This window comes from Phyllobates terribilis, unplaced genomic scaffold (assembly GCF_046119375.1).
Source record: "Phyllobates terribilis strain yellow unplaced genomic scaffold, ASM4611937v1 Scaffold_8__6_contigs__length_399053987, whole genome shotgun sequence".
NCBI lineage: Eukaryota > Metazoa > Chordata > Amphibia > Anura > Dendrobatidae > Phyllobates > Phyllobates terribilis.
In genome coordinates this window covers 156,347,462-156,372,771 of record NW_027362768.1, presented here as the reverse complement: position 1 = coordinate 156,372,771, position 25,310 = coordinate 156,347,462, and the positions used below count along the sequence as shown (strand labels likewise).

The following is a 25,310-nucleotide window of genomic DNA, read 5'->3' as shown; positions in this document are numbered from 1 at the left end:
ATGGGCAACGTTAAAGATTGTAGACTAAGGATATGTACTGCAGTAGATGAAAGACACATTATGCTTACTTTCCTTCAAAGTTGGAAGATATCCAGCAGTGCCATAAGCTCAGGACTGGCAGCAGGCAGTGGGATCCCAAGTGGGCTCTCATGAACTGGCCAATTTGTGCCAATCAAGTATATTCTATATAACAGTAATGCAGTTCAATTTTCATATATTCAATCTATGCATACATCTTAGCATATACAGAGTGCTGCTGTATTCGATTGTGTACACACCCAATACCAGCTGTGACGCTTCCTATTTAATATGGAATACAAGCATCTCAGGAGAGCAAACAGCTTCTCTTTAATGCTTTTATTATATAATTTTCCCCCATGATCACATATGCCTCATATACACTGCTCAAAAAAATAAAGGGAACACTTAAACAACAGAATATAACTCCAAGTAAATCAAACTTCTGTGAAATCAAACTGTCCACTTAGGAAGCAACACTGATTGACAATCAATTTCACATGCTGTTGTGCAAATGGAATAGACAATAGATGGAAATTATTGGCAATTATCAAGACACCCTCAATAAAGGAGTGGTTCTGCAGGTGGGGACCACAGACCATATCTCAGTACCAATGCTTTCTGGCTGATGTTTTGGTCACTTTTGAATGTTGCTTGTGCTTTCACACTCATGGTAGCATGAGACAGACTCTACAACCCACAGAAGTTGCTCAGGTAGTGCAGCTCATCCAGGATGGCACATCAATGCGAGCTGTGGCAAGAAGGCTTGCTGTGTCTGTCAGCGTAGTGTCCAGAGGCTGGAGGCGCTACCAGGAGACAGGCCAGTACACCAGGAGACGTGGAGGGGGCCATAGGAGGGCAACAACCCAGCAGCAGGACTGCTACCTCCACCTTTGTGCAAGGAGGAACAGGAGGAGCACTGCCAGAGCCCTGCAAAATGACCTCCAGCAGGCCACAAATGTGCATGTGTCTGCACAAACGGTTAGAAACCGACTCCATGAGGGAGGTATGAGGGCCCGACATCCACAGATGGGGGTTGTGCTCACAGCCCAACACCGTGCAGGACGCTTGGCATTTGCCACAGAACACCAGGATTGGCAAAGTCGCCACTGGCGCCCTGTGCTCTTCGCAGATGAAAGCAGGTTCACATTGAGCATATGTGTCAGACGTGACAGAGTCTGGAGACGCCGTGGAGAGCGATTTTCTGCCTGCAACATCCTTCAGCATGACCGGTTTGGCAGAGGGTCAGTAATGGTGTGGGGTGGCATTTCTTTGGAAGGCCGCACAGCCCTCCATGTGCTCGCCAGAGGTAGCCTGACTGCCATTAGGTACCGAGATGAGATCCTCAGACCCCTTGTGAGACCATATGCCGGTCCAGTTGGCCCTGGTTTCCTCCTAATACAGGACAATGCCAGACCTCATGTGGCTGGAGTATGTCAGCAGTTCCTGCAAGATGAAGGCATTGAAGCTATGGACTGACCCGCCCATTCCCCAGACCTGAATCCGATTGAGCACATCTGGGACATCATGTCTCGCTCCATCCACCAACGTCACATTGCACCACAGACTGTCCAGGAGATGGCGGATGCTTTAGTCCAGGTCTGGGAAGAGATCCCACAGGAGACCATCCGCAACCTCATCAGGAGCATGCCCAGGCGTTGTAGTGAGGTCATACAGGCACGTGGAGGCCACACACAATACTGAGACTCATTTTTGTGATTTTGTTGTCAGCACATTCAGCTTTGTACAGAACAAAGTATTCAATGAGAATATTTCATTCATTCAGATCTAGGATGTGTTATTTGAGTGTTCCCTTTATTTTTTTGAGCAGTGTATATAGTACTGATTTAGTTTAGTATCCCTTAAAGAGTTACGCCCCAGATTAAAAATTCATCACCTATCGAAAGGATATCTGACAAATCAGTGAGGGTCCGACTGCTCGGCAACTGCACCGATCTGAAAATGGACTCCGAAATGCCTGCATAAGTGGCACCGCTCCATTTTCGGCACTCCCATAGAGAATGAATATCATGCTAACAGGAAATTTCATAGCCCTCTTGTCGGGATCGGTGGGGTCCCAGCATTCGGACCCCCACTTATCGGAAAATTATGTTAGCTTTGGAGAGGTGATAACTTTTATTGTTGGGAATAACCCTTTGAGTGATGATTCAGAGGTTGCATATTTAGTGTGCTGTTATTGTATATGAATGACGGCAGCTATTACCTCTGGTCCAGCGGGGCCCGGCAATCCCTGTGGTCCTCGATCTCCAACTTTTCCCTTAAATACAGAAAAAAAAATTGTTAAAACTTCACATCCTTTGTTATTTTAAGCTGTTTCTTTCTTCACTCTAATTGTTTTTCTGTTCATAATATTTGTTAAATCTCATTGTTTGTATAAGCGCAAGTAGAGACGTGCTGCCGAAAATCATTTTGGCAAAAAGGCATGTTAGTACTAGCCTTTCGCTGTTAGAGTGGTTGATATACTCCTCTATTAATAAAAAAAATGTTTTTATGAAAAGCAATTTTGGATGCAAAAGCTGCTGTGGGTACGTGGGTCTCTGGCCTCTCCAGGCCTGTGGCAGGATGGTGGCTTATGAATGATGGGGCAGGTCAAGAGCTCCTTTCCAACTGGCCCTATAGGAAAGAACCGTACTTTGGCTTGAACTGTAAACAGCTCCAAGCCCTAAAAAAAAAAAAAGTGAATTTTACAAATGTTGCAGAAAAAAAAACCTAGACCATTTGTTGTCTGTGACATGGGAAAAAAATAATTTTGGAGAAGAATGAGCATGTTAGGTTTTTTTTGTGAGCAGTCTGCATTGATTAAACTCACTGAATGACATCAGGACTAATCTTTAGCATGGAACCACCAGTATATCAGTAAAAATAAGTCTTGGATTTCTGACGTGGAGCCTTTTGCAAAACGCACAGTGGATTTTATCTTAGGCAAATCCATCCTGAAAGTGTGAACGTACCCAAAAGTGGCAATAGAAGAAAAAGTAATTATTTTGTACCACACAGATATAGAAAGGGTTATCATGACTTAAAACATCATCTTGATAACTTGTCACAGGACTTTATCTCACTTAGGAAGATTTAGACTGTTTACCTTCACACGAGTTATTGACTGATGTCAACTTTGGTGTTAAATATAATTTTTTCGTGTCCTGTTATCCCTGTGCCAGGTCAAGATAACCTTTGCAACAACTATATGTACATAAAACTTCACGGGTGACTAACAGTACAGCAGATGGAGGGCAGACACATGTACTGTATATGTAGTTGTGACAGTAGCTGTGTACTGTTGCATTGAAGATCAAAAGGACATGTATATAACTAAAATGTATATAGCATTCTTTTTTCATTATGTAGATCAGTCTACATCCACCAGTTAGTCAGCCTTGCTCATATCAAATGTTTCTTGGAGAGGATGGTGAGATCCATTAAAGCCCTGGTAACTACCATAAAGGGGGAAGGTGGATTACTATAGGAATTATAGGATGGATTGTCCTGATCTTTAATATTGCATGATAAAGTATAATCTTCTATATAAGATGGCGTAGACCACACAGGGAAATTAATTGCCAACATTACAATGGGAGTCAATTGCGAAAATACAGGGGAGTCAATAGCCAACATATGCCACTGTATGCCTATACAGCAGTATATATTGAAGGCTTCTGTTGAAGACATGCATCAAGGAATACTACTGACATACAGCACTGATGGAATAAGAATACAAAAAAATTAACAGACTTAGGGTGCATTTACACTGGTCACTTGTGACTGCTGATTGGCTACATGTAATCTGATCGGCAGTCATCTGATAGCTGGTGACGACAGGCTGACTGCAATTCCCATGCCCACAGAACGATCGTTAATACAGTCTTTCTGTGCACTTTGAATAGCATTGTTCTCGGCAGCACATGTTCTGTCTACATGGGGTGATGTGATGCCGAGAATGATAATTTTTAAGCTTAAAAATCATTTCACCTGATGAATGAGCGTTTTGAGCAGATAATTGGGGAAGAGCATTATTGGGAAAGCTCATTTCCGATTATCAGTGACTGTAAATGCACACTTACAATGTTCTGATTTTTAGCAGGGAACATGTACACATTTATTTTTTCAGACTGCATTAATCTAGATTTTTTTCTGTTTTGTCCTTTTAAAAGCTACATGGTCATACCTACTAACATTTAAATCCCAAATCGTAGCATCCTTTCAGCCCAGGAATGCCCCCAAAACCGCTTTGAAATGCCGCCTCTTCTACAAACTTTCAAAACCTGTGGCATCTTCGACCTCAGGTCCTACTAAGCGATTTCTGATTGTTTTCCACCCACACTCGACTATCATATACAAGACTCATGATAAACATATTTCAATAGCATTCTATTGTTGATCTTACTTGAAAACCAAAACAGGCTGACATACCGGGGGTCCTTGTTTCCCTTTTAATCCAGGAGGTCCCAGCAAACCCAGAGAACCCTATCAAAATCAAAAGACTGAGTCACTGAGAGATAATAATGTATATAATATTATCATTAGACTTAAACACCAAAGAAACCAGAAAACTAAAAGCAAAAATAATCCAAAATCAACACAGAAAATTGTAAGATAAAAAAAATAAATCAATCATATAATAAGCTGTTTTCTTTTAATCAATTAAAGAGAATGCGATAAAAAATGGTGATGAACGTCATCACGGGGATCCTGTGTTTCCCATTTGAGCCGCGTATGCCGTCTACCACTTGACTACAAGCCTATAGGATTCACAAAGATAGTCAAGTACTCTTTTTGTCAGAAGTGAGAAGAAATACGAGGCTCGAGACCTCCATTCTTGTGTTTGGTAAGGGTCCCGAAGATGAAAAGGATGTGTAAAAAATGTTTTTCATAAGCCAACCCTTTTAAAGTCAAAAGCATCATCAAAATATTCTATGGCAATGATTCCCAACCTTATTAACATGGGAAAAGCTCTAGAAATAGTTTCCACTCCTGCTCACATTTCTACCTAGAGGAAGCTAGGTGTAGGAGACCGTAAAGCATTTCACCATAGATTATGGCTTTGCCTATCCTCATGCTAAGTATCTATGATGCTAAAGTCACTTTGCCATCCTTACTGTAAGAGGTAATGCTTATGTAGCACCGGCGTCCCTGCCCTCTGCTAGGCAGGGACGCTGTTCCCCTCACCTCTCTGCTCCGTGCCCGGCGTCCTCCTCCCGCTCTGCTGGCAGCGCGCGCTCCTTCCCGGCCACTGTGCTTAGGGCGCGCGCGCTCTCCCTCCCTCTTAAAGGGGCCGCGCGCGCCGTCCTAAGGAGTCCCCGGCCAATGGCCGGAGGACTTCACCATATATAAGGCACCTCCTCCAAAATGGAGGTGCCCGAGCAATGTTGTTGCACTGTTCACTACTCTGCTTCAGCCCTCAGGTCCCGTTGCCAGTTACCTGCCAGATACCTGCCAGATTCCTGCCAGCTTGCTGTCTTATTCCTGCCTGATTATCTGTTACCTGCCTGCTAGTCTGAGGTCCGACGGTCTGCCTTACTACTCCTGTCAGTCTGTCTAAGGACCAGCCTGTCCGCTCACCTGGGAGCGCACTTGAGCCACCTGCCTGCTTGCCTGAGGTCCGACGGTCTGCCTTCCAACTCCTGTCAGTCTGTCTATGGACCAGCTTGCCTGCTCACCTGGGAGCACACATCTGCTACCTGCCTGCTAGCCTACCTGGAGGCTCTGCCGTCACGTGCTGTGACCACCTGCCTGTCCAGTGACTCCTGCCCGCTCACCTGGGAGCGCTCATCTGCTGCCTGTCTGCTAGCCTACCTGGAGGCTCTGCCGTCACGTGCTGTGACCACCCGCCTGTCCAGAGACTTCTGCCCGCTCACCTGGGAGCGCTCATCTGCCGCCTGTCTGTTGGTCTTCCTGGAGGCTCCGCCGTCACATGCTGTGACCACCCGTTCATCCAGAGACTCTCGCCTGCTCACCTGGGAGCTCACGTCTATCATCAGCCGCCACAGGTCGTACCAACCCTTTACCCAGAGACTGCCCCGGTCACTTGCCGTGACCATCTGCCCGTTCTTTCAGAGACTGCCCCGGTCACTTGCCGTGACCATCTGCCCGTTCATTCAGAGACTGCCCCGGTCACTTGCCGTGACCATCTGCCCGTTCATTCAGAGACTGCCCCGGTCACTTGCCGTGACCATCTGCCCGTTCATCCAGAGACTGCCCCGGTCACTTGCCGTGACCTCCAGCCCGTTCACTCAGAGACTGTCCCAGTCACCTGCTGTGACTTCCTGCCCGTCTTCCCTGGTCGCCACCCGCTCCCTTACAAGGACCGCCCCCTTGTATAGTAGCTCAGAGGTTCCGCCTCCCAGACCCGTTACAGTTTGCTCGGGCCATGGAACCCGGTGGCACCCACGCTCCCTCGCTCTCGGACCTGTGTCATGAACTGTCCCGTCAAAGGTCCCAACAGGAGTCCATCCTGGGTCACCTGCGGAATGTCAATACTCGCCTGGACACTCTGACTGCTCCACCAGCAACCTCCGCCAGTGCCATGTCTCGCAATCCGGCAGCTCCGCTGCCCACTAATACCATGGTATCCTACCCCGGACCCCGGCTTTCTGCACCTCCTCGCTTCGGAGGCGACTCCGCCCAGGCTCGGGGCTTCATAAATCAGTGCACCCTGCATTTTGAACTATTGTCCCACCAGTTTAACTCCGACCGAGCCAAAATTGCATTCATCATGTCCCATCTCACCGGGGAGGCCCTGGCCTGGCTAAATCCTCTATGGGAGAGAGGAGACCCCCTGGTGTCCAACTTGCCTGCTTTTCTCACGGCTTTCCGGAAAGTCTTCGACGAACCCGGACGGAAGACCTCATCCGCATCATCACTGCTACGCCTCCGTCAGGGAAGTCTCACCGTGGGCCAATATGCCATACGGTTCCGTACCCTTGCCTCGGAGCTGGCCTGGGATAACGACGCTCTGGTATCCGTCTTCTGGGAGGGTCTGTCCGGCCGTATTAAAGATGAACTTGCCGGTCGGGACATCCCTACCACTCTCGATGACCTAATAACTCTTGCCACCCGGATTGACCTACGGTTCCAGGAGCGTGCCAAAGAGGTCACCCGTGAGAGGAGGTTACCACGTCTAGCTCCTACTTTTCAGAAACCCGTCACTCCCTCCGTCTCTACCCAGGTACACTCTCCTGAGCCTATGCAGGTCGACCAGACCAAGATGGTCAAAACCCGTCAGGACTTACGCCGTGCCGAGGGGAGCTGCTTCTACTGTGGCAGTAAGGAGCACCGGATCCGTACCTGCCCGGAGAGGTCGGGAAACGCCTGTGTCTAGGTTCGCTCAGAGAGGTCGACCTAGACAAGAATAAATCCTCTCCATCTCTGCTGTTGTCAGTCTCAATCGTCTGCGGGGAGAACCGTTATTTCGAACTAGCCCAACTTGACTCTGGAGCAGCCGGGAATCTTATTTCACAGTCCCTGGTAGAGAAATACCGCATCCCACCAAACCTCTGGCTGTACCCTTGTCTGTTGCTGCCGTGGATGGGGGTCTCTTACCACGCCCCATCCAACTCATCACCGAATCCATTACTCTGCAGGTGGGAATGCTGCATTCTGAGAGTATCTCCTTTCATGTTCTGCCTGGACTCTCCCACGCCCTCTTGCTTGGCCTACCTTGGCTCCAGAGACATGCACCCGTGCTTGACTGGCAGACCGGAGAAGTCCTTCGCTGGGGACAGGACTGCCATAAGACCTGTCTGGTTGCCGTCCATCCCGTCCGTCCTTCTCCTACCCTAGCTAATCTACCTGGACTTCCGATTCCTTATTGGTCTTATGCTGATGTCTTTAATAAAAAGGAAGCAGAGACACTACCCCCTCATAGACCATACGACTGCCCTATCGACCTGTTACCTGGTACTACTCCTCCCCGTGGGCGTATTTATCCATTATCCGCTGCTGAGACCCGGTCGATGTCCGAATATATTGAGGAAAATCTGGCCAGGGGATTCATCCGGAAATCTACCTCCCCGGCGGGAGCAGGCTTCTTTTTCGTCAAAAAGAAGGACGGCTCTCTCCGTCCCTGTATAGACTATAGAGGCCTTAACCAGATCACGGTGAAGAATAAGTACCCCCTTCCGCTCATTCCGGAGTTGTTTGATCGTCTGAGGGGGGCTAGAATCTTCACCAAACTGGACCTCCGTGGGGCGTACAACCTGGTTCGTATCCGTCAGGGGGATGAATGGAAGACGGCATTCAACACCCGGGACGGACACTATGAATATCTGGTAATGCCCTTTGGTCTCTGTAACGCTCCTGCCGTCTTTCAAGAGTTGGTCAATGACATCTTCCGGGACCTTCTCTACTCCTGCGTAGTGGTGTACCTGGACGACATCTTGGTCTTCTCTCCGGATCTCCAGACTCACCGGAGGGACGTTCGTCAGGTCCTGCTCAGGCTCAGGCAGAATCACCTCTTCGCTAAATACGAGAAGTGCCTCTTTGAGCAGACCTCGCTTCCGTTTTTGGGCTACATTATTTCTCAGACCGGCCTACGAATGGATCCAGAGAAACTGTCTGCCATCGAGAAATGGCCTCGACCGGAGGGGTTGAAGGCCATTCAGCAATTCCTGGGCTTCGCCAACTACTACCGCCTCTTCATACCACACTTCTCTTCCCGGACTGCCCCAATTTCCGCGCTCACCCGTAAGGGTACTAATCCCAAAGAGTGGCCGCCCGAAGCAGAGGAGGCCTTTCTTTCCCTAAAACAGGCCTTCTCTTCCGCCCCGGTGCTGCATCGCCCGGACGGCAACAAGCAGTTCTTCCTGGAAGTTGACGCCTCCTCCTCTGGAGCCGGAGCGGTACTTACTCAAAAATCATCTTCCGGGAGAATGGTAACTTGTGGCTTCTTCTCCAAACTCTTCTCCTCTTCTGAGCGCAACTATTCCATAGGGGACCGAGAGTTATTGGCCATCAAGCTGGCGTTGGAGGAGTGTCGTTACCTACTCGAGGGGGCTCTTCACCCGGTAATAATTTACACTGACCACAAGAACTTGGCTTATCTCCAGCATGCCCAGAGACTTAACCCGCGCCAAGCCCGGTGGTCCTTGTTTTTTGCTCGCTTTGATTTTGTTCTTCATTTTCGCCCGGCTGACAAAACGTCAAAGCAGACGCCTTGTCCCGATCCTTTCTGGTGTCCGATCTCGAGGAAGAACCTAAACATATCATCGATCCCGCCAGAGTAATGCAGGTGGCTCCCGTGAGTCTAAATCGTCTCCCTCCTGGTAAGACGTTTGTTTCAGTACCTGATCGGAAGAAGATCCTACACTGGGGCCATTCGTCTAAACTAGCTGGCCACGCCGGTCAGAAAAAGACCCTCCAGCTTATTGCCCGGCACTACTGGTGGCCTACCCTGCACAAGGACGTAATAGACTTTGTTTCTGCCTGTGTGTCCTGCGCCCGCAACAAAGTCCCGAGACACCTGCCAGCCGGTCGCCTCCTTCCGCTTCCTGTGCCTGCTGCCCCCTGGCAGCATATTGCTATGGACTTCATAACTGATCTCCCCGTCTCCTCCGGTTGTACGGTCATTTGGGTGGTCGCTGATCGCTTTTCCAAGATGGCTCACTTTATTCCCCTGCCAGCCCTCCCGTCTGCACCCGAGCTGGCTAAAGACTTTATCCGCCACATCTTCCGTCTTCATGGCCTGCCCCTCCACATCGTGTCGGATCGTGGGGTACAGTTCACCTCACGTTTCTGGAGAGCCACTTGTAAACTGCTAGACGTCACCCTGGACTTCTCTTCCGCTTACCACCCACAGTCCAATGGTCAAGTGGAGCGGATCAATCAGAACCTGACCAGTTACCTCCGGCACTTCGTTAATGCCCATCATTCAGACTGGGTGGATCTCCTACCATGGGCCGAGTTCTCTTATAACAATCACGAGAGCGAATCCTCCTCCAAATCCCCGTTTTTTGTAGTCTTCGGTCAGCATCCTCGGATTCCTTTTCCTGTCTCCACCTCTGTGGACAACCCGGCTGCGGAATCTCTCGTTAGCAAATTTTCCTCCATTTGGGAGAGTACCCGATCCGCACTCCTTCAGTCGTTCGAACGGATGAAAAGACACGCTGACAAAAAACGCCTGGATCCTCCACAATTTCGTCCTGGAGATAAAGTCTGGCTCTCATCTAAATATGTCCGACTCAAGATACCTTCTTACAAGTTAGGGCCTCGGTTCATCGGTCCTCTGGAGGTCATCAGTCAGATCAACCCGGTGGCCTATAAATTGAAACTCCCGGCCAACTTACGGATCCCTAACTCCTTCCATGTATCTCTCCTCAAACCTGTGGTACTTAACTCTTTTTCCAAGTCTACAGGTACGCCTCCTGCTCCGGTTTCTGCTGAGGACGAGTTTGAGGTAGAGAACATTCTTGCCACCAAAAGGGTAAGAGGAAAGACCTTTTTTCTAGTAGATTGGAAGGGGTTTGGTCCTGAGGAGAGAACGTGGGAGCCCCGGGAGAACATCCATGCCCCTCTTATCCTAGCTAAATTTCTGTCTGGCCTAAAAAAGGGGGGGCCTAAAGGGGGGGGTACTGTAGCACCGGCGTCCCTGCCCTCTGCTAGGCAGGGACGCTGTTCCCCTCACCTCTCTGCTCCGTGCCCGGCGTCCTCCTCCCGCTCTGCTGGCAGCGCGCGCTCCTTCCCGGCCACTGTGCTTAGGGCGCGCGCGCGCGCTCTCCCTCCCTCTTAAAGGGGCCGCGCGCGCCGTCCTAAGGAGTCCCCGGCCAATGGCCGGAGGACTTCACCATATATAAGGCACCTCCTCCAAAATGGAGGTGCCCGAGCAATGTTGTTGCACTGTTCACTACTCTGCTTCAGCCCTCAGGTCCCGTTGCCAGTTACCTGCCAGATACCTGCCAGATTCCTGCCAGCTTGCTGTCTTATTCCTGCCTGATTATCTGTTACCTGCCTGCTAGTCTGAGGTCCGACAGTCTGCCTTACTACTCCTGTCAGTCTGTCTAAGGACCAGCCTGTCCGCTCACCTGGGAGCGCACTTCAGCCACCTGCCTGCTTGCCTGAGGTCCGACGGTCTGCCTTCCAACTCCTGTCAGTCTGTCTATGGACCAGCTTGCCTGCTCACCTGGGAGCACACATCTGCTACCTGCCTGCTAGCCTACCTGGAGGCTCCGCCGTCACGTGCTGTGACCACCTGCCTGTCCAGTGACTCCTGCCCGCTCACCTGGGAGCGCTCATCTGCTGCCTGTCTGCTAGCCTACCTGGAGGCTCTGCCGTCACGTGCTGTGACCACCCGCCTATCCAGAGACTTCTGCCCGCTCACCTAGGAGCGCTCATCTGCCGCCTGTCTGTTGGTCTTCCTGGAGGCTCCGCCGTCACATGCTGTGACCACCCGTTCATCCAGAGACTCTCGCCTGCTCACCTGGGAGCTCACGTCTATCATCAGCCGCCACAGGTCGTACCAACCCTTTACCCAGAGACTGCCCCGGTCACTTGCCGTGACCATCTGCCCGTTCTTTCAGAGACTGCCCCGGTCACTTGCCGTGACCATCTGCCCGTTCATTCAGAGACTGCCCCGGTCACTTGCCATGACCATCTGCCCGTTCATTCAGAGACTGCCCCGGTCACTTGCCGTGACCATCTGCCCGTTCATCCAGAGACTGCCCCGGTCACTTGCCGTGACCTCCAGCCCGTTCACTCAGAGACTGTCCCAGTCACCTGCTGTGACTTCCTGCCCGTCTTCCCTGGTCGCCACCCGCTCCCTTACAAGGACCGCCCCCTTGTATAGTAGCTCAGAGGTTCCGCCTCCCAGACCCGTTACAGCTTACGTCTGTTGTCTTGTGGGGAACTCATCTCCTGTTTCTTGGGAGCCCTGATTCGTAATTGGTTATAGGAGACATAACATATCTCCTGCTTATGCCTTAAAGAGAACCTTTCACTTACAATAAATATGTAATTTTTTTAAACTTGGTTGAAAAGCCGCTCTTCTCCTGAATCTGGCGTTGTTTTTCTTTTGTTCCTGCGCCTCTCCGTTCCAGAGATATAGCCCTTTTCTTCCCTGTATATAAATCTAGTCTTTTTAGCCAAAGGGGCATTAACCCTCATGACGACGCCCACAGAGAAAAGTTCAAGACCATGCCTTCTTGGCTAAAAAGACTAGATTTATATACAGGGAAGAAAAGGGCCATATCTCCGGAACGGAGAGGCGCAGGAACAAAAGAAAAACAACGCCAGATTCAGGAGAAGAGCGACTTTTCAACCAGGTTTTAAAAAATTACATATTTAGACAGGGTCATATCTCAGGAACGGAGAGGCCGAGGAATAAGAGAAAAACACGAGGAGATAGGCGGCATTTACACCTGGTACAAGAATACATATTTATGGCAAGTGACAAGACCACCTTAGACATTCTCCAAAATATTTTTTATTACTTTCTGTGTCAAGTGTGTTTCTGCATTTTTCGCAGCAAATGCAAAAAAACTAATTTATATTGGGTTATGTTTGAACAAATGGTAATAATCAGCTGAAGGACTCTACTTGGGAAAAATGTGTTTGTATCAATGATGTTTTTGTGAACCGTACAGATCAGTCTCAGTACATTGGGTTGTGGATTTATGGCCAAGTTGGACAAAGTATCTGCATTAGATACCAGCCTCCTGGGATCACATGTTCATTAATGTGTGGGAATAAACATGATATTCCTATACAAGTGGCGTGGAACATACCTTATCTCCCTGATAGCCCGGCTCGCCAGGTTCCCCTGAGAATCCGACTTCACCCTAAATAATATATTGCGATAAGTCATATAATAACAATGACGCAGAGAAATGTGCAAGGTTCGCTGGCAGCAACAGCTGTATAAATTCTCAGGAATTAAAAAGAATTAAAATTCCGAATTTCTGCCAAGCCGGCAAACTTTGTAGTCAATTATACTGTCAACAAACTTGAGTAAACTTTACAAGTGCGGATTTTCTATGTGATAATATTCACACTGATAATAGAAATATTTAGATCACCTTATCACCTTTCAGTCCAGGTTGCCCCATAATTCCTGGAGGGCCCTAAAATTGAAAGAAAAAAAAAAAGAGATATATAGCTTTTAGTTCTTATGGTCACATGGGCTAAAATGTGATCCAGAATGGATGGTTTCCAGAATACCTGAGGACCAGGAATCCCGGGCGGCCCGGATGGTCCCACTGGCCCCACTTCTCCCTACAATGCAAAAAACTCTACAATTAATAATATTATGGGTTATTCGATGCTAAATATATTGCTGGAGACATTAAAGGTTTTGTAGCAATTTTGGGTGATTCCATCTCATGTCCAGATCTTTGTAGTTTGATGAGATTACATTTTTTGGAGTGACTTTGCCAACATTTATGGAGAATCCCTTAAAATAATTTCCTAATATACTTTTATTATATTTTCTTTGCCACTTCAGTAACTTAAAAAATGTCAGGTTATAGTTTACCAGGTTCTCAGTTCTCCAAACATGAAACTAGTCAGGTCCCATAAACTGAGACTAAAGTAGTTGAGGTCGGTCCAGGACAGGAGACCAAAAAGTTTCCAAATCTGACAAGTAGTCACACGACTTTTAAACCACTCCAGAAACCACAAAGCATCATTAAAATATATTCTGAATATGTTTTATATCAGTACTTTAGTAAATACCAAGGCAACAATTTGGCTTAAAGGGAATCTGTCAGCAGGTTTTGCTATGTAATCTGAGACCAGCATGATGTAGGGGCAGAGACCCTGATTCCAGTGATGTATCACTTCCTGCGCTGTATTTTGCTGTTTCAATGCAATCAGTGTTTTATCAGCAGAAGATGATAACTACAGGACTAGGCGTCTCGTGCCTCCTAGTCCAACCCCGCCCCCAGCACTGATTAGCAGCTTTCAGTGACTATACAGTGTACACAGGAAGTTGCCAATCAGTGGTTTGGGTGGCGTTATACATGGCTCAGCATTTAGAGCTCTGCTCAGCATCATAAATGCCGCATCCAGTAATCTAAGTGACTAAGTCACATTTTTTTACTGTATGGCATAATGACAAATTATATAAGTTATCTGCCACCAGATTTCGCAATGCAAACTGCATATATTATTAAATAGATCTCTTAGGCATGATGACACTGGTATATTTACTTTGAAAATCCATGTCAGAATGGCTGTATAATGCTTTTTTGGAAGTTTAAACTTAATCTCCACCCACCTAGCCTGATTGACAGCCCCACAGTGTCCCTCCTCCCTGCTGCTGAATTTCGACTAACACAACCTGATAGCCCCTCCTACCTGCTGCTGAATTACCACCCATCAAGCCTGAATGACAGCTCCTCAATGTCCCTCCTCCCTGCTGCTCAATTTCCACCCACCAAGCTTGAATGACAGCTCGAGTGTCCCTCCTCCCTGCTGCTGAATCTCCACCCACCAAGGATGATTGACAGCTCCACAGTGTCCCTCCTTCTCTGCTGATGAATTTCCACTCATCAAGCCCAATTGACAGCTCCTAAGTGTCCCCCCTCCCTGCTGCTCAATTTCTACCCACCAAGGCTGATTGACAGCTCCTCAGGGTCCCCCTCCCTGCTGCTCAATCTCCATCCATCAAGGCTGATTGACAGCTCCTCAGGGTCCCCCCTCCCTGCTGCTCAATTTCTACCCACCAAGGCTGATTGACAGCTCCTCAGGGTCCCCCTCCCTGCTGCTCAATTTCTACCCACCAAGGCTGATTGACAGCTCCTCAGGGTCCCCCCTCCCTGCTGCTCAATTTCTACCCACCAAGGCTGACTGACAACTCCTCAGTGTCTCCCCTCCCTGCTGCTCAATCTCCACCCACCAAGGCCTATTGACAGCTCCTCAGTGTCCCTCCTTCGAGCTGCTGAAATCTCACTGCTCAGTACCAGCTGCAGCTGTCACTCAGGCTGGGTGGGCAGAGACCAGAGACTGAATACTGTACACTCTCAGGTACATTATTTCATTCTGTGTCTGGACTCATAAAATGCTTATCTTAATATCAGGATTATACAGTCATTCTGACATGGATTTTAAAAGTAAGTACATCAGACTCATCAAGTAGATCTCTCTGTAAGACCTCCTTCAAAAGTCTACACCTGGAAAAAGGGACCTATTTTCATCAATAATTTGAATCAAAGCTTTATCAGTGTCAGTTTTACCTTTTATTATCAGTGATTTTCTTATACCCTGTACAAAGTAAAAAATAACACACAAGACTGTACATGGATGGCATCGACATGGTCCGTAAGAAAACGAGGACATGTGAACAGCACCACAGATTATAATGGGTACATGTTCTCTCTGCAAAAAGCATGAATTGAACAAGTATGTGAGAAACAGCTGTCTGAATGAGGCCTAATACATATGAAACATGAAGCTGGTTATGGTACTGATCAGTCAATAGGTGGCGCTGCTGAGCCTCCTCATTACTCCACTGCAGCTGTTGCCTGCAGCATTTATTCCTATGTCTGAGATGGAAACCTATGTGATATTTTAAAAAGTCAAAGAGTTTTCTTGTGGCACCAGAAAAATCAATAACTGTAGTTTTGCATATAAGTGGATGACCCTGTGCAGATCCACCACACTTGCAGCGAATCCGCATAGGGCTTATCCTTTCTGTATCCGCTCTGCCAGATTATTTTCTGCTGTGACTTTAAAAATCAGTGGGAAAAATTTCATATGCTTGTAAATGGGGTTGAAGAAAGCGCAAGAGATTCTGATTTCGCAATGATTTTGGTGTAATCTGAAATCATCCATTAGGGGGTGATGGACTATTGTACTAGTAAAACCACAGGTAATTCTCTGCTATGTCTGCCATTGAAGAAATCTATCTTATCTACATTTGTCACAGTAAATGTTTCTCTATAGGGGTAGGAGTTGCAAATGGCCGCGGTTCCAGGGGTGACCTAGGTCCCTCTGCCCCATATGAAGGCACCAGAATTAAAAATAATACAGAGTAAAGTCCAGACCCCCTTACAGATTTCAACAGTAATTCCCAGAAGCTTTAAGTTTCAGCACTGATCATTTGTAAGTAATACTCAGGTAAGAGCCATGTGTCACCTAAACTTTCCTTCTTGATACCGAGTGTGAGTGGCTAGCAATAAAAGTTTGTGGACCTCTGCTCTATATATTCCAGAATGATGAGGATGATTAGCACAGAAGCAAAGCAGAGAAAACCGAGCAGAGTGGACTTAGAGGGATTGTCCACTTTATTTTAACAATGATGTTGGAGACATTATTTTGTGGTACTTACCAATGTATAATTAATTATTACAGCTTCTCCTCTTGCCCTTGTTAGTGCCACCATCCTCAAGACTGCACTGTTCTCCTGTCCTCAATATGGTTTCTTGGTGGAGGGGTATGTGACCATAAGTCTCCTCCAATTCATAAAAAAGGTTCCCATGTCCTTTGTTTTCCCATTGGAGGAGTCTGGTCACATGTTCCTCCATTAGTGGTCATGCTGAGGACAGGAGGACTGTGCAATCTGTCAGAAATGTTCGCTAAAAAGCAGGAGAACCTGCCATACTTATATATTAACAAGTGCCACAAAATCATGCCCCAAAACACATCTGTTTAAAATAAAGAGAAAGTGGACAATCACTTTAATTTTTTTGGGGATTGCTGTAAATGTACATAGTAAAGATGAGTAAGTCTTTTAAAATTTTAATTCTCTAAATTCTTGAAGTGTCCGATTCTTAAATAGATTTTTCCACAAATTGAAAGTACTCCAAAGCCTCCAGCTGCCCAGAAAAATGTGTATGGCCCTATTGACTTCTTCACTGCTGTGCCATCACACACTATTTGTACAGTTTTTTCATTGTTTCATGGCTTTCTTTCCCAGTCTCTATGGTTAAATTGTGAACTGTGACGTCCTCTTACTATCCAGATTCGCAATAAAATGGTTGCGTCATTCCCTGCCTCAGGCTTTTATACAGGCTAAGACAGTCCTTCCTGATTAGCTGTGCGATATTATGTGATGTGATAGCTGCAAAGCATTATGGGGAAGCGTGCCTAAAGCCGTGTGATCCTATTCTGGCTGATGCAATCTTCTGCAATGTGTAAAATAGCGGCAGGAGAATTGCAAATTGATAGAATTTTCTCGAGGGTCAACGAATTTCTAAAAATTCAACACAAGTTCGATTTGCATTAAATGGATTTGCTTATCTCTAGTAACCACTAATAAAAGTTACTTTAAATGAAGATGGCCGGGAGGTGTATATAGTGTCCTCAACAGAATTCTGCTGTTTTCTTTGTGAATTATTGGGCTCCTGATTTACCAATTCCGGTCAATGACAGGAGAAATAAGACAGGCGCTCCGAGATCTCAGCTTCCAAACAGCGCCATTGAAAGAAGAAAAAAAGATAGTAAACTTAATGAAATGTGAATGTTTCATTCCTACTTACTTATACCCTAAAAAGGGTCTCTGAATCCCCCTGGTGTTATATAAAAGCCTTTACTGAGTGACTCCAAGCACCCCCCCCTGTGCACGAGATTCTTGGCACTTTGCGGGGTCAGTATGGAGATGGAGCATTTATTTCACAAGCCGTTCAGATTCAGTAGCCGAGAACTGCGGCTAACGCTCAGCAATAAATCACGGGGCTCTTAAGATCTACAGCTGGGATAGCGGCTTAGTGTTGGCAGCTCGGTAACGCTCTTTTGTCTAAAACCAAAATGTTCCGGGCTGATTTGTGTCAATTGTCCAACAAACGAAAAAAGGCGAAATGCCAACTGGTAAGAATCGCTGTAGACAGGAAGAGAGACGTTATTTTGTGAAAGATCCTTTAGGGAGCAGGTGGGACACCAACAATGAGCATTGCAAAGCTTCAGAGAAAGTGCGCGACAACTCAATGTGATGCATACTACAGGGTGTCAGGTCGGTTTTCTAGAGGGATTTCTAACAGATTTCGTGTAGGATATATCTCATAATATGGATAATTTAAAGGGGTTTTCTGGTTTAGGAAAATCCCTCTCCCCTGATTGTTTGCTAATGCTCCTTTATGAGTGGGACATTGATCATGTGTTGCACTGAGTTGGAGACGTAATCAGTGACTGTTGTTTGGTTTGCATGCGTGTTTATTCCTTAACCATCTCTACTTTAGTTTATTCCCTTACCTTCACACCGCGGTGCATTCCTCGGTTATATGTGAGTGAATATTTTGAGTGCCCGGAGTTTTTCTGTTTATCCTTGTCTGTGTTGCCCTGTTTGTCGGGTAGGTAAGTAGTACTATGGTGCACAGTAGCGCCCCTCTTCCCCGGGTAGGGAAGGTGAACAGACGGAGAGCTTATTCAGGAGGTAGGGTGATGGCGGAGGCCCCGGCATCTTCACCTTTAGAAGTATCCCGGGGAGTAGGGCGAGCTAGGGCGTCCCCTAGTGTTAGGGACAGGGTAGGTGCCCCTGGTCTCTGACCTTTCGACAGCTGTGTCATGACAGATAGTTTTTATTGTGTTTGTTGCACTCAGGGCATTATTACCTTCAATGGGGCACACAAGAAGTGATATAATTACTTTTAATTAAGCATCAACTGAAGTTCCTTGATGGAAAACAGTCCTGCTAGAACAAGGCATCTTATGAGTGCACCGTACTTGGTGTTAGTTTATCGTTTGTGGTGACACAGGATGGAAGATCATGACCAGATCTTCCCAGGAATTAAGGCGCTTTTGCAAGATCTCAGGTGAGAAAGCAGGTCATAGAGAAGACCGACGTGGTGAGAAAAGAGTGACAGAGGCTGGAGAGCTGTAAGTGTAGGGCTAAGCCCCTGGTCACTTGCGAATCATTTGGAAAATAATTTGCCAATTATTTCTATAAAAAGGAGACATGGACTTATAAAACAAAGATAAAGACACAATCAACATTGTATGAACTTTATATTGATGACATTAGTTTGGGGTCTGAAAACCTGCTGAAAGGTTCCCTTTAAAAAGTTGACACAACCTCTTTAAGAAACAGATTCTGCAACATTTATTTATTTACATAATAAAATACTATTAAGTTGCAAAAAGCTATTATACTTACTCTCAAGCCTGGAAAGCCAGCCGGTCCCGCACTGCCAAGTGTTCCCTGTAAAATAGCGTGAGATAATCAGAGCGATCATCCAGATTAAGGGCGCAGTCAGACGGCCGGATAAATCAGACCGTGATCGGACCTCTCTGCACGGACTGGCCGGTGGCTCTCCCGAGCCAAGTGTGACAACTGCATAGAAATATATGAACCTGTTATGCTCGGGTCGGGAGAGCCGCCGGCCAGTCCGATCTTGGTATTATTTATATGGCGGTCTGACTGAGCCCTGCCTATAATTAAAAACTTTAAAAATTAATTTTATATTTACTTTTTATGGTTTTATTGTGCTGTTTTGCCTAGGAGATGTGTAGCAAACCATCCTCAAGTTTTATAAAAGAACTTTATAAAATTAACTTAATTTTTACTTTTTATGATTTTATTGTTCTGTTTAGCTTAGATGTGTAGCAAACCAAAAGACCCAAACATTTTGGTGAATTATGGCCAGGCTAAGTAAATGTATATTTTCTACAAATATTTCTAAAAGTTCATTAGAAAATATTTAAATCAATCCCGTCGTGCTTCCCCACTCATTATAACGTTTAGATGGTTATGTGAGTCAAGGAGCACAAATATATTGTTATTTTTACACAATACGACCCCGTATAATATATTGGAAAACACATATGGATGCCGCAGACCAAAATAAACATCCGAAGAAAATAAAAAGTTAATTTTCCAATTGCCAGTAAAATAACAAAATGCGCAACCTGCAAAAAATCCCATCTGTAACGTCTACGATATGTTCATAAGCAGAAGGGCTCCTGATAATAAGCACGCAACGCCATCAATGCAAATAAGGATTACATTAGGATGATCACAAGTAAAGCTGCTTTTGATGAGCGAGCCTATATTCCATTTCTCTGATTACTGCGCGGTTACCGATTGGGAAGAACATGTACCTTACGGCTTAAAATCTGCAGGAAAATATGACGTTAAAGTGAACCATATTGTGTTAGAAGGAAACAGCATGGATGATTTATGGGACGCCAATAACTGTGCTGGTTTATGATGACGAGACAGGTCTGTAATGGGACCACCGTCGTGCTGACGTGATAAATCATTGTGTATTTTCATCTTTTTGCATTGGATTTCAGTGTAATATGGTCACTTTGCCTCTGGATACATAGTTGTAAAAAACAGTTTTGCACACATGCTTTGACTTTATCATTGTAGATGATGATTGTGTACAACGTTATTTAACCAGTCATTAACTTACTGGACTTCCATCTGGACCGTGAGGACCCCTATCACCAACATCTCCGAGGAGACCCTGTTGCAAAAAAAAACCAAAACTTACTAAAAATGTATGCTGAAACAAAGACAAGCCCAGTACAGACAAAGTGTTAAGAAAATGTAACGCGAGCAATGTGTGATTGGTGCAGTTTTTTCACATTTTTTGTCCTTTTTTTTTCCTCTTTCAACACAGTATGCTCTAGTTATGTTGTTGTTTTCAATGCATTTTTCACAGGTTTTCTCTATAGGAAAAACAATCATGAAAAAAATGCATGTCTTTATAAAAAAAAACCACAATATTAAAATGCTTTAAAAAAAATGCATAATAATCATGGCGCTTTTACAAAGTCAGAAAGATACTCAGCACTCTAAGTGAAAAAAAAGTTTCATACGTAATGTTTTAGGCTTCCTTTGTCTTCCTTGTTCTTGACTATGTTCTTTTATATGGCCAAAGTCTTTAGTCGTTTATGAAAACTTCTAAAGACAAAGCGTTTTTCTTTGTTTTTGTTTTTTGGGGGGTGTTGTGGGGCGCTTTAAAGTTGCATTTGTGCACACCATGCTTTAGGCATGTTTTTTGCCATAGGCTTCCTTTGCCTAGCTTGTTCTTGACTATGTTCTTTTATGTGGCCAAATGTCAATATAAAGTCCTTAGTCATTTATGAAAACCTCTACAGACAAAGCGTTTTTGTTTTTGGGGGGTGTTTTGGGCGCTTTTAAGTTTAATTTGTGCACACCATGCTTCAGGCATGTTTTTTTGCCATAGGCTTCTCTTGCCTAGCTTGTTCTTAACTGTGTTCTTTTATATGGCCAGATGACAATTTAAAGTCTTTAGTCGTTTATGAAAACCTCTACAACAAAGTGTTTTTCTTTGTTTTTGTTTTTTTTGGGGGTGTTGTGGAGTATTTTTAGGTTTCATTTTTGCACACCATGTTTAGGCATGGATTTTTGCCATAGGCTTCCTTTTCCTAGCTTGTTCTTGACTGGTATTCTTTTATGTGGCCTGATGTCAATTTAAATTCTATAGTGCTTTATGAAACCCTCCACAGATGAAGCGTTTTTGTTTGCTTGCTTGTTTTTGCGGGGTGTATTTAAGCTGGATTTGTGCACACCATGCTTTAGGCATGTTTTTTGCCATAGGCTTCCTTTGAGGACTAGAAAAATGCAAGCGAAACCTTTTGTTTAAAGCGTTAGGCCAAATTCCCACGTTGCAAAAATGCAGCTGAATTTCTAATGTGTTTTCTTGTGTGGAAAATCTGCTGTTTTTTTTTACAATTCAAGCAAAGTGGATGTAATTTCTGCAAACTCATGCCCACTGTGCATTAAGGCTATGCTCCCACGATGAATAATTGGTGGAGAATGTAAACTTGATGGCCCTAGGTCTTTTTTCAACCTAGGTAATATTTGACAAATTGCTATAATTGGTAAAAATGCTGTACACAAAAAAAGGATTAAAGAAAAAACACATAAAAAAAATGCAACAAAATAATGCAATAGCTTTGTGGAATAGTAATGTATATTTGTCATGCGGACAGCTATAGAAAACTTGAGGAAAACATGATTTTTCACTATGTGGGAACATGGCCTCTCAAAGAAAAAAAATTGTGTAAAAAGGGTGCTAAGAAAATAGATGACATTTTTTTATAAACTGTTTATACTACTGGTAGTAAATACGAGATCAATTGTGACTTCTTTTCCTGTATGGAATAACTGAAGATTTTTTTCAGATTGCGATTTTCACACAATTAAGATCTTTCGATCAGGCAAGTATAGGGATGAGCGGACTTGTGGAGGTTCGGGTTCTGGTGCCTGACCTGAACTTTATTCCAAAGTTCGGTTCGAGTACCAGAATTGTACCCGACCCGAACCCCATTGAAAACAATGATGACCCGAACTTTTGAGCTGGAAAATTTTCTCTCTCTCCTCACGGACTTTTCCCGGAACTCCGAACATTGCAACGAAGTTCCGGGAGAAGTCCGTGTTCAATGTTTATCTCTGGGTACTAACTGTCCGGTACGAGATCTGAACGTTTAAGTTCGGGTTTGCTATTCTCTAGTCAAGCGTACACATTGTCAGCCCAATGCTTTATGCACTTTATACTTTTGGCCATATGGAAATTTAATTTAAAGCTTTCCGTAGACGTCGTCCAGCTTAAAGCTATTAGCCCATTAGAGCGGGTAAGATAAGTGGCTGCCAGACACATCTGAAGCTGCTTATCTCCATGTGAAACAAAATAATTGGATAATTAAAAATCTAACTGGCAGCACTAATAGATTTTGCCCAGTATTGGGGAAATCGAAGTAATTTGGCAAAAGAAATGTGTATGGCCATGAGCAGAAACTCTCAGGACTGAATGCACGGCGCGCGTCATCTGCAGTATGCATGTTGCATTCATTTGCTTCCTGCCTCTGGGCTGCACATTGGAGATTACATCACTGGATTTGCTTTGATAGGGCTGAATGTAATGTGCAGCCTGTGAACAGCTGTTGCCGCCATACAAATATACAGTGGAGCTCAGTTTGTCAGATGTGCATAATCGGGGTGATTAGTTGAGGACAGCAGAATTGCTGTGTTCGCATTAGACCTGAATTATTGCTGTAAGATGTGAAAAAAGATGAATTATTAAGAAAAAGTAATATCAGCATTGCTCAGCGTTCAGATTTACATTTGTTTTTCATTACAGCACCTCTATTAGGCAAATAAAGAATTATACTAACAAATTAAAGCTGCACTCTGAAACACTATAGTATGTAACATTGAATTTGTGAAATTGGAATTGCATTACTGCTGCAGAAAATAAGTTTCAAAATGAGGATACTTACCGTATAAATTGGCAAATACATGTGAGCCCAACGGCCAACGACAAGGCGTACCCTTTTGTTGAGACCCATCAGCCTATGGCAGTTTTAAATAGGGCTTGACCTTATCTGCCCCTATAATTGTAGACTTTTAACCCTGGAGAGTTATCATGTTAGGTCAGGGTCCCAACAAAGGGGTACGCCGTGTCGCTGGCCGTTGGGCTCACATGAATTGGCCAATTTATGTGCTAAGTACCTTAATTTTTTAACTTATTTTCTACAGCAGTAATGCAATTCCAGTTTCATATATTCCATGTTTACATACTATAGTATTTCAGAGTGCAGTTTTAATTGGTTAGTTACATATAGAGTGGCTCTCTTAGCTTGCATCTGTTCATATTTGTCTTTCTGTTTGTAAGTAACGGTCCGTCTTTTTGATATTTGTAATAAAGAATTATAGTCCGGGTATAGAAAAACTAAAGTTAAGAATTGATCTTGGATTTTTGGCAATTATTTTCAGGGGGGAAAAGATGACAGATAAGCCGTGGTGAATTATTTTTTTGGCCACGTTACATCATTTCCCCATCCATAATGACAACACTGAAAAAAAAAAGTTCTATTAGTATATATCTCAACAACCAGTTTAAAGGGATTGTGTGGGATTTTAAAAAAGACAGGAAGTAAAAAAAAAGTCTGTTCTAAGCCGCCTCTCTGGTGGTCCCCACTGATCCTGTAGAAATGACACATGTATGCCATTGGCATGATTAAGGATGGTTCTCATCGGAAACGAGTAGATCAGCATTATTGTTTTGGATTTTGTACATGACATTTGATGTCTGAATTTTACCCCTGGATCTCTATGGAAAAAAAAAAAAATTCTGCAAACTGTAGAGCTGGATTTTTGCCTTGTTTGCTATGCCATTCTCCTCATGACCACTGCAGCCTACCACTGGCTGCAGCAGTCATGTGTCGTCCATGGCCAGTGATTAGTAGTCGCACTCATGTTAATGATGTGCTCTTTAGTAATTTTTGTAGATGGATTTGCTTTAGATGCTGTGAAAATCCACAACATAAATCATCGTACTTCGGATGTCAAATCCTCCACTCCGGTCAGTCTACGCTGAGCTCTCACTCCAGCGAGTGGCTGAGAATTTGTGAAATCTCATCCACAATGCTGGTCTCTTAATACAATGCAAATCTTCATCTGCTGGACCTGTGTAAACATAGATTCTGGACAGCCCCTTTAAGACCTTCTTCACCATGAATGACAACGATGGCACGGAGAACCATAGAACTAGTCTATCGCTATAGAAGGCATAAATAGCAGAAAGTCTTAACCAGGTTACTTTTTTTTTGTTTCCCGTTCTTAAAACGATTTCTTCTTCATTTTTAACACAATTGGTCTATTTGGCTGTTAATCCCAGATACTCCCAGGGGCCATAACATTAAAACAAGATGTGCACTCCGATATGTAGCCTCAGCCCACAAATTATCTGTTTCCATTGTGTTTCCGATGATCTAAATGCATTTCTCACACTCCAACAGCCCTGACCTCACCTCCAACTCCTACTTATGTATTTGTATACGGAGCAGTGTGATTCAAGGGAGGAACAAGTAACATATTCCTGCAGGCGCTGAAATTTGGGCTGTTTGGAGTTGAAGTATGAAAGTCGTCCATGCTGTAGCTTCTTATTTGAGTCCGAGATCACCCCAGACAATAGCCAAAAGATTTTATAAGAAGTGACAACTATGTTAAACTTACTAACTGGTTTGACTTTTGGCCTCCCACCTATGTCAATCGTAGAATATAGAGTCCTGGGCAATGATTAGGCTAGCAAAAGCATTGTTTTGGCTATTTAGGTTGCATTATAATTCTCATTTTCATGACCATGGAAAAGGCACTTGGTCCAAGACCCCTTGACAATAACCTATCCCCCTACTGTGACTCCCCAGTGATCTACTGTAATTTGTGCAAATTTTCTTGATGTTTTGTGTAAATTTTTCTTATACCTTTTGCTATTTTATGCCAGGGGTTAGTCCGCAAATAAGGTGCAAGTCAGATTTATGAATTGGAACTAGTCCAAACTCCCTCATTGAAGGGGGTGGTGTAAATAGTATAAGATCAGCTCTACACAGAAGTACCTAATCTAAAGATGTGCCAAATTTACCAAACATCGTGATTC

At 44.9% G+C, this 25,310-nt stretch overlaps 1 protein-coding gene across 2 annotated transcripts in view; it reads right to left on the bottom strand.

The window, feature by feature from the left end:
- COL24A1 (collagen type XXIV alpha 1 chain) overlaps positions 1-25,310 on the bottom strand; it is a 322,172-nt gene that overhangs the window by 125,578 nt on the left and 171,284 nt on the right. For both annotated transcript variants that reach the window (XM_073643550.1, XM_073643551.1), the window contains exons 13-19: positions 20,316-20,369; positions 19,055-19,099; positions 13,186-13,239; positions 13,044-13,088; positions 12,753-12,806; positions 4,450-4,503; positions 2,243-2,296 (exon numbers count right to left, since the gene is read on the bottom strand). In XM_073643550.1, the coding sequence (XP_073499651.1) occupies positions 2,243-2,296; positions 4,450-4,503; positions 12,753-12,806; positions 13,044-13,088; positions 13,186-13,239; positions 19,055-19,099; positions 20,316-20,369 (360 nt within the window). The remainder of the gene's footprint in view (positions 1-2,242; positions 2,297-4,449; positions 4,504-12,752; positions 12,807-13,043; positions 13,089-13,185; positions 13,240-19,054; positions 19,100-20,315; positions 20,370-25,310) is intronic.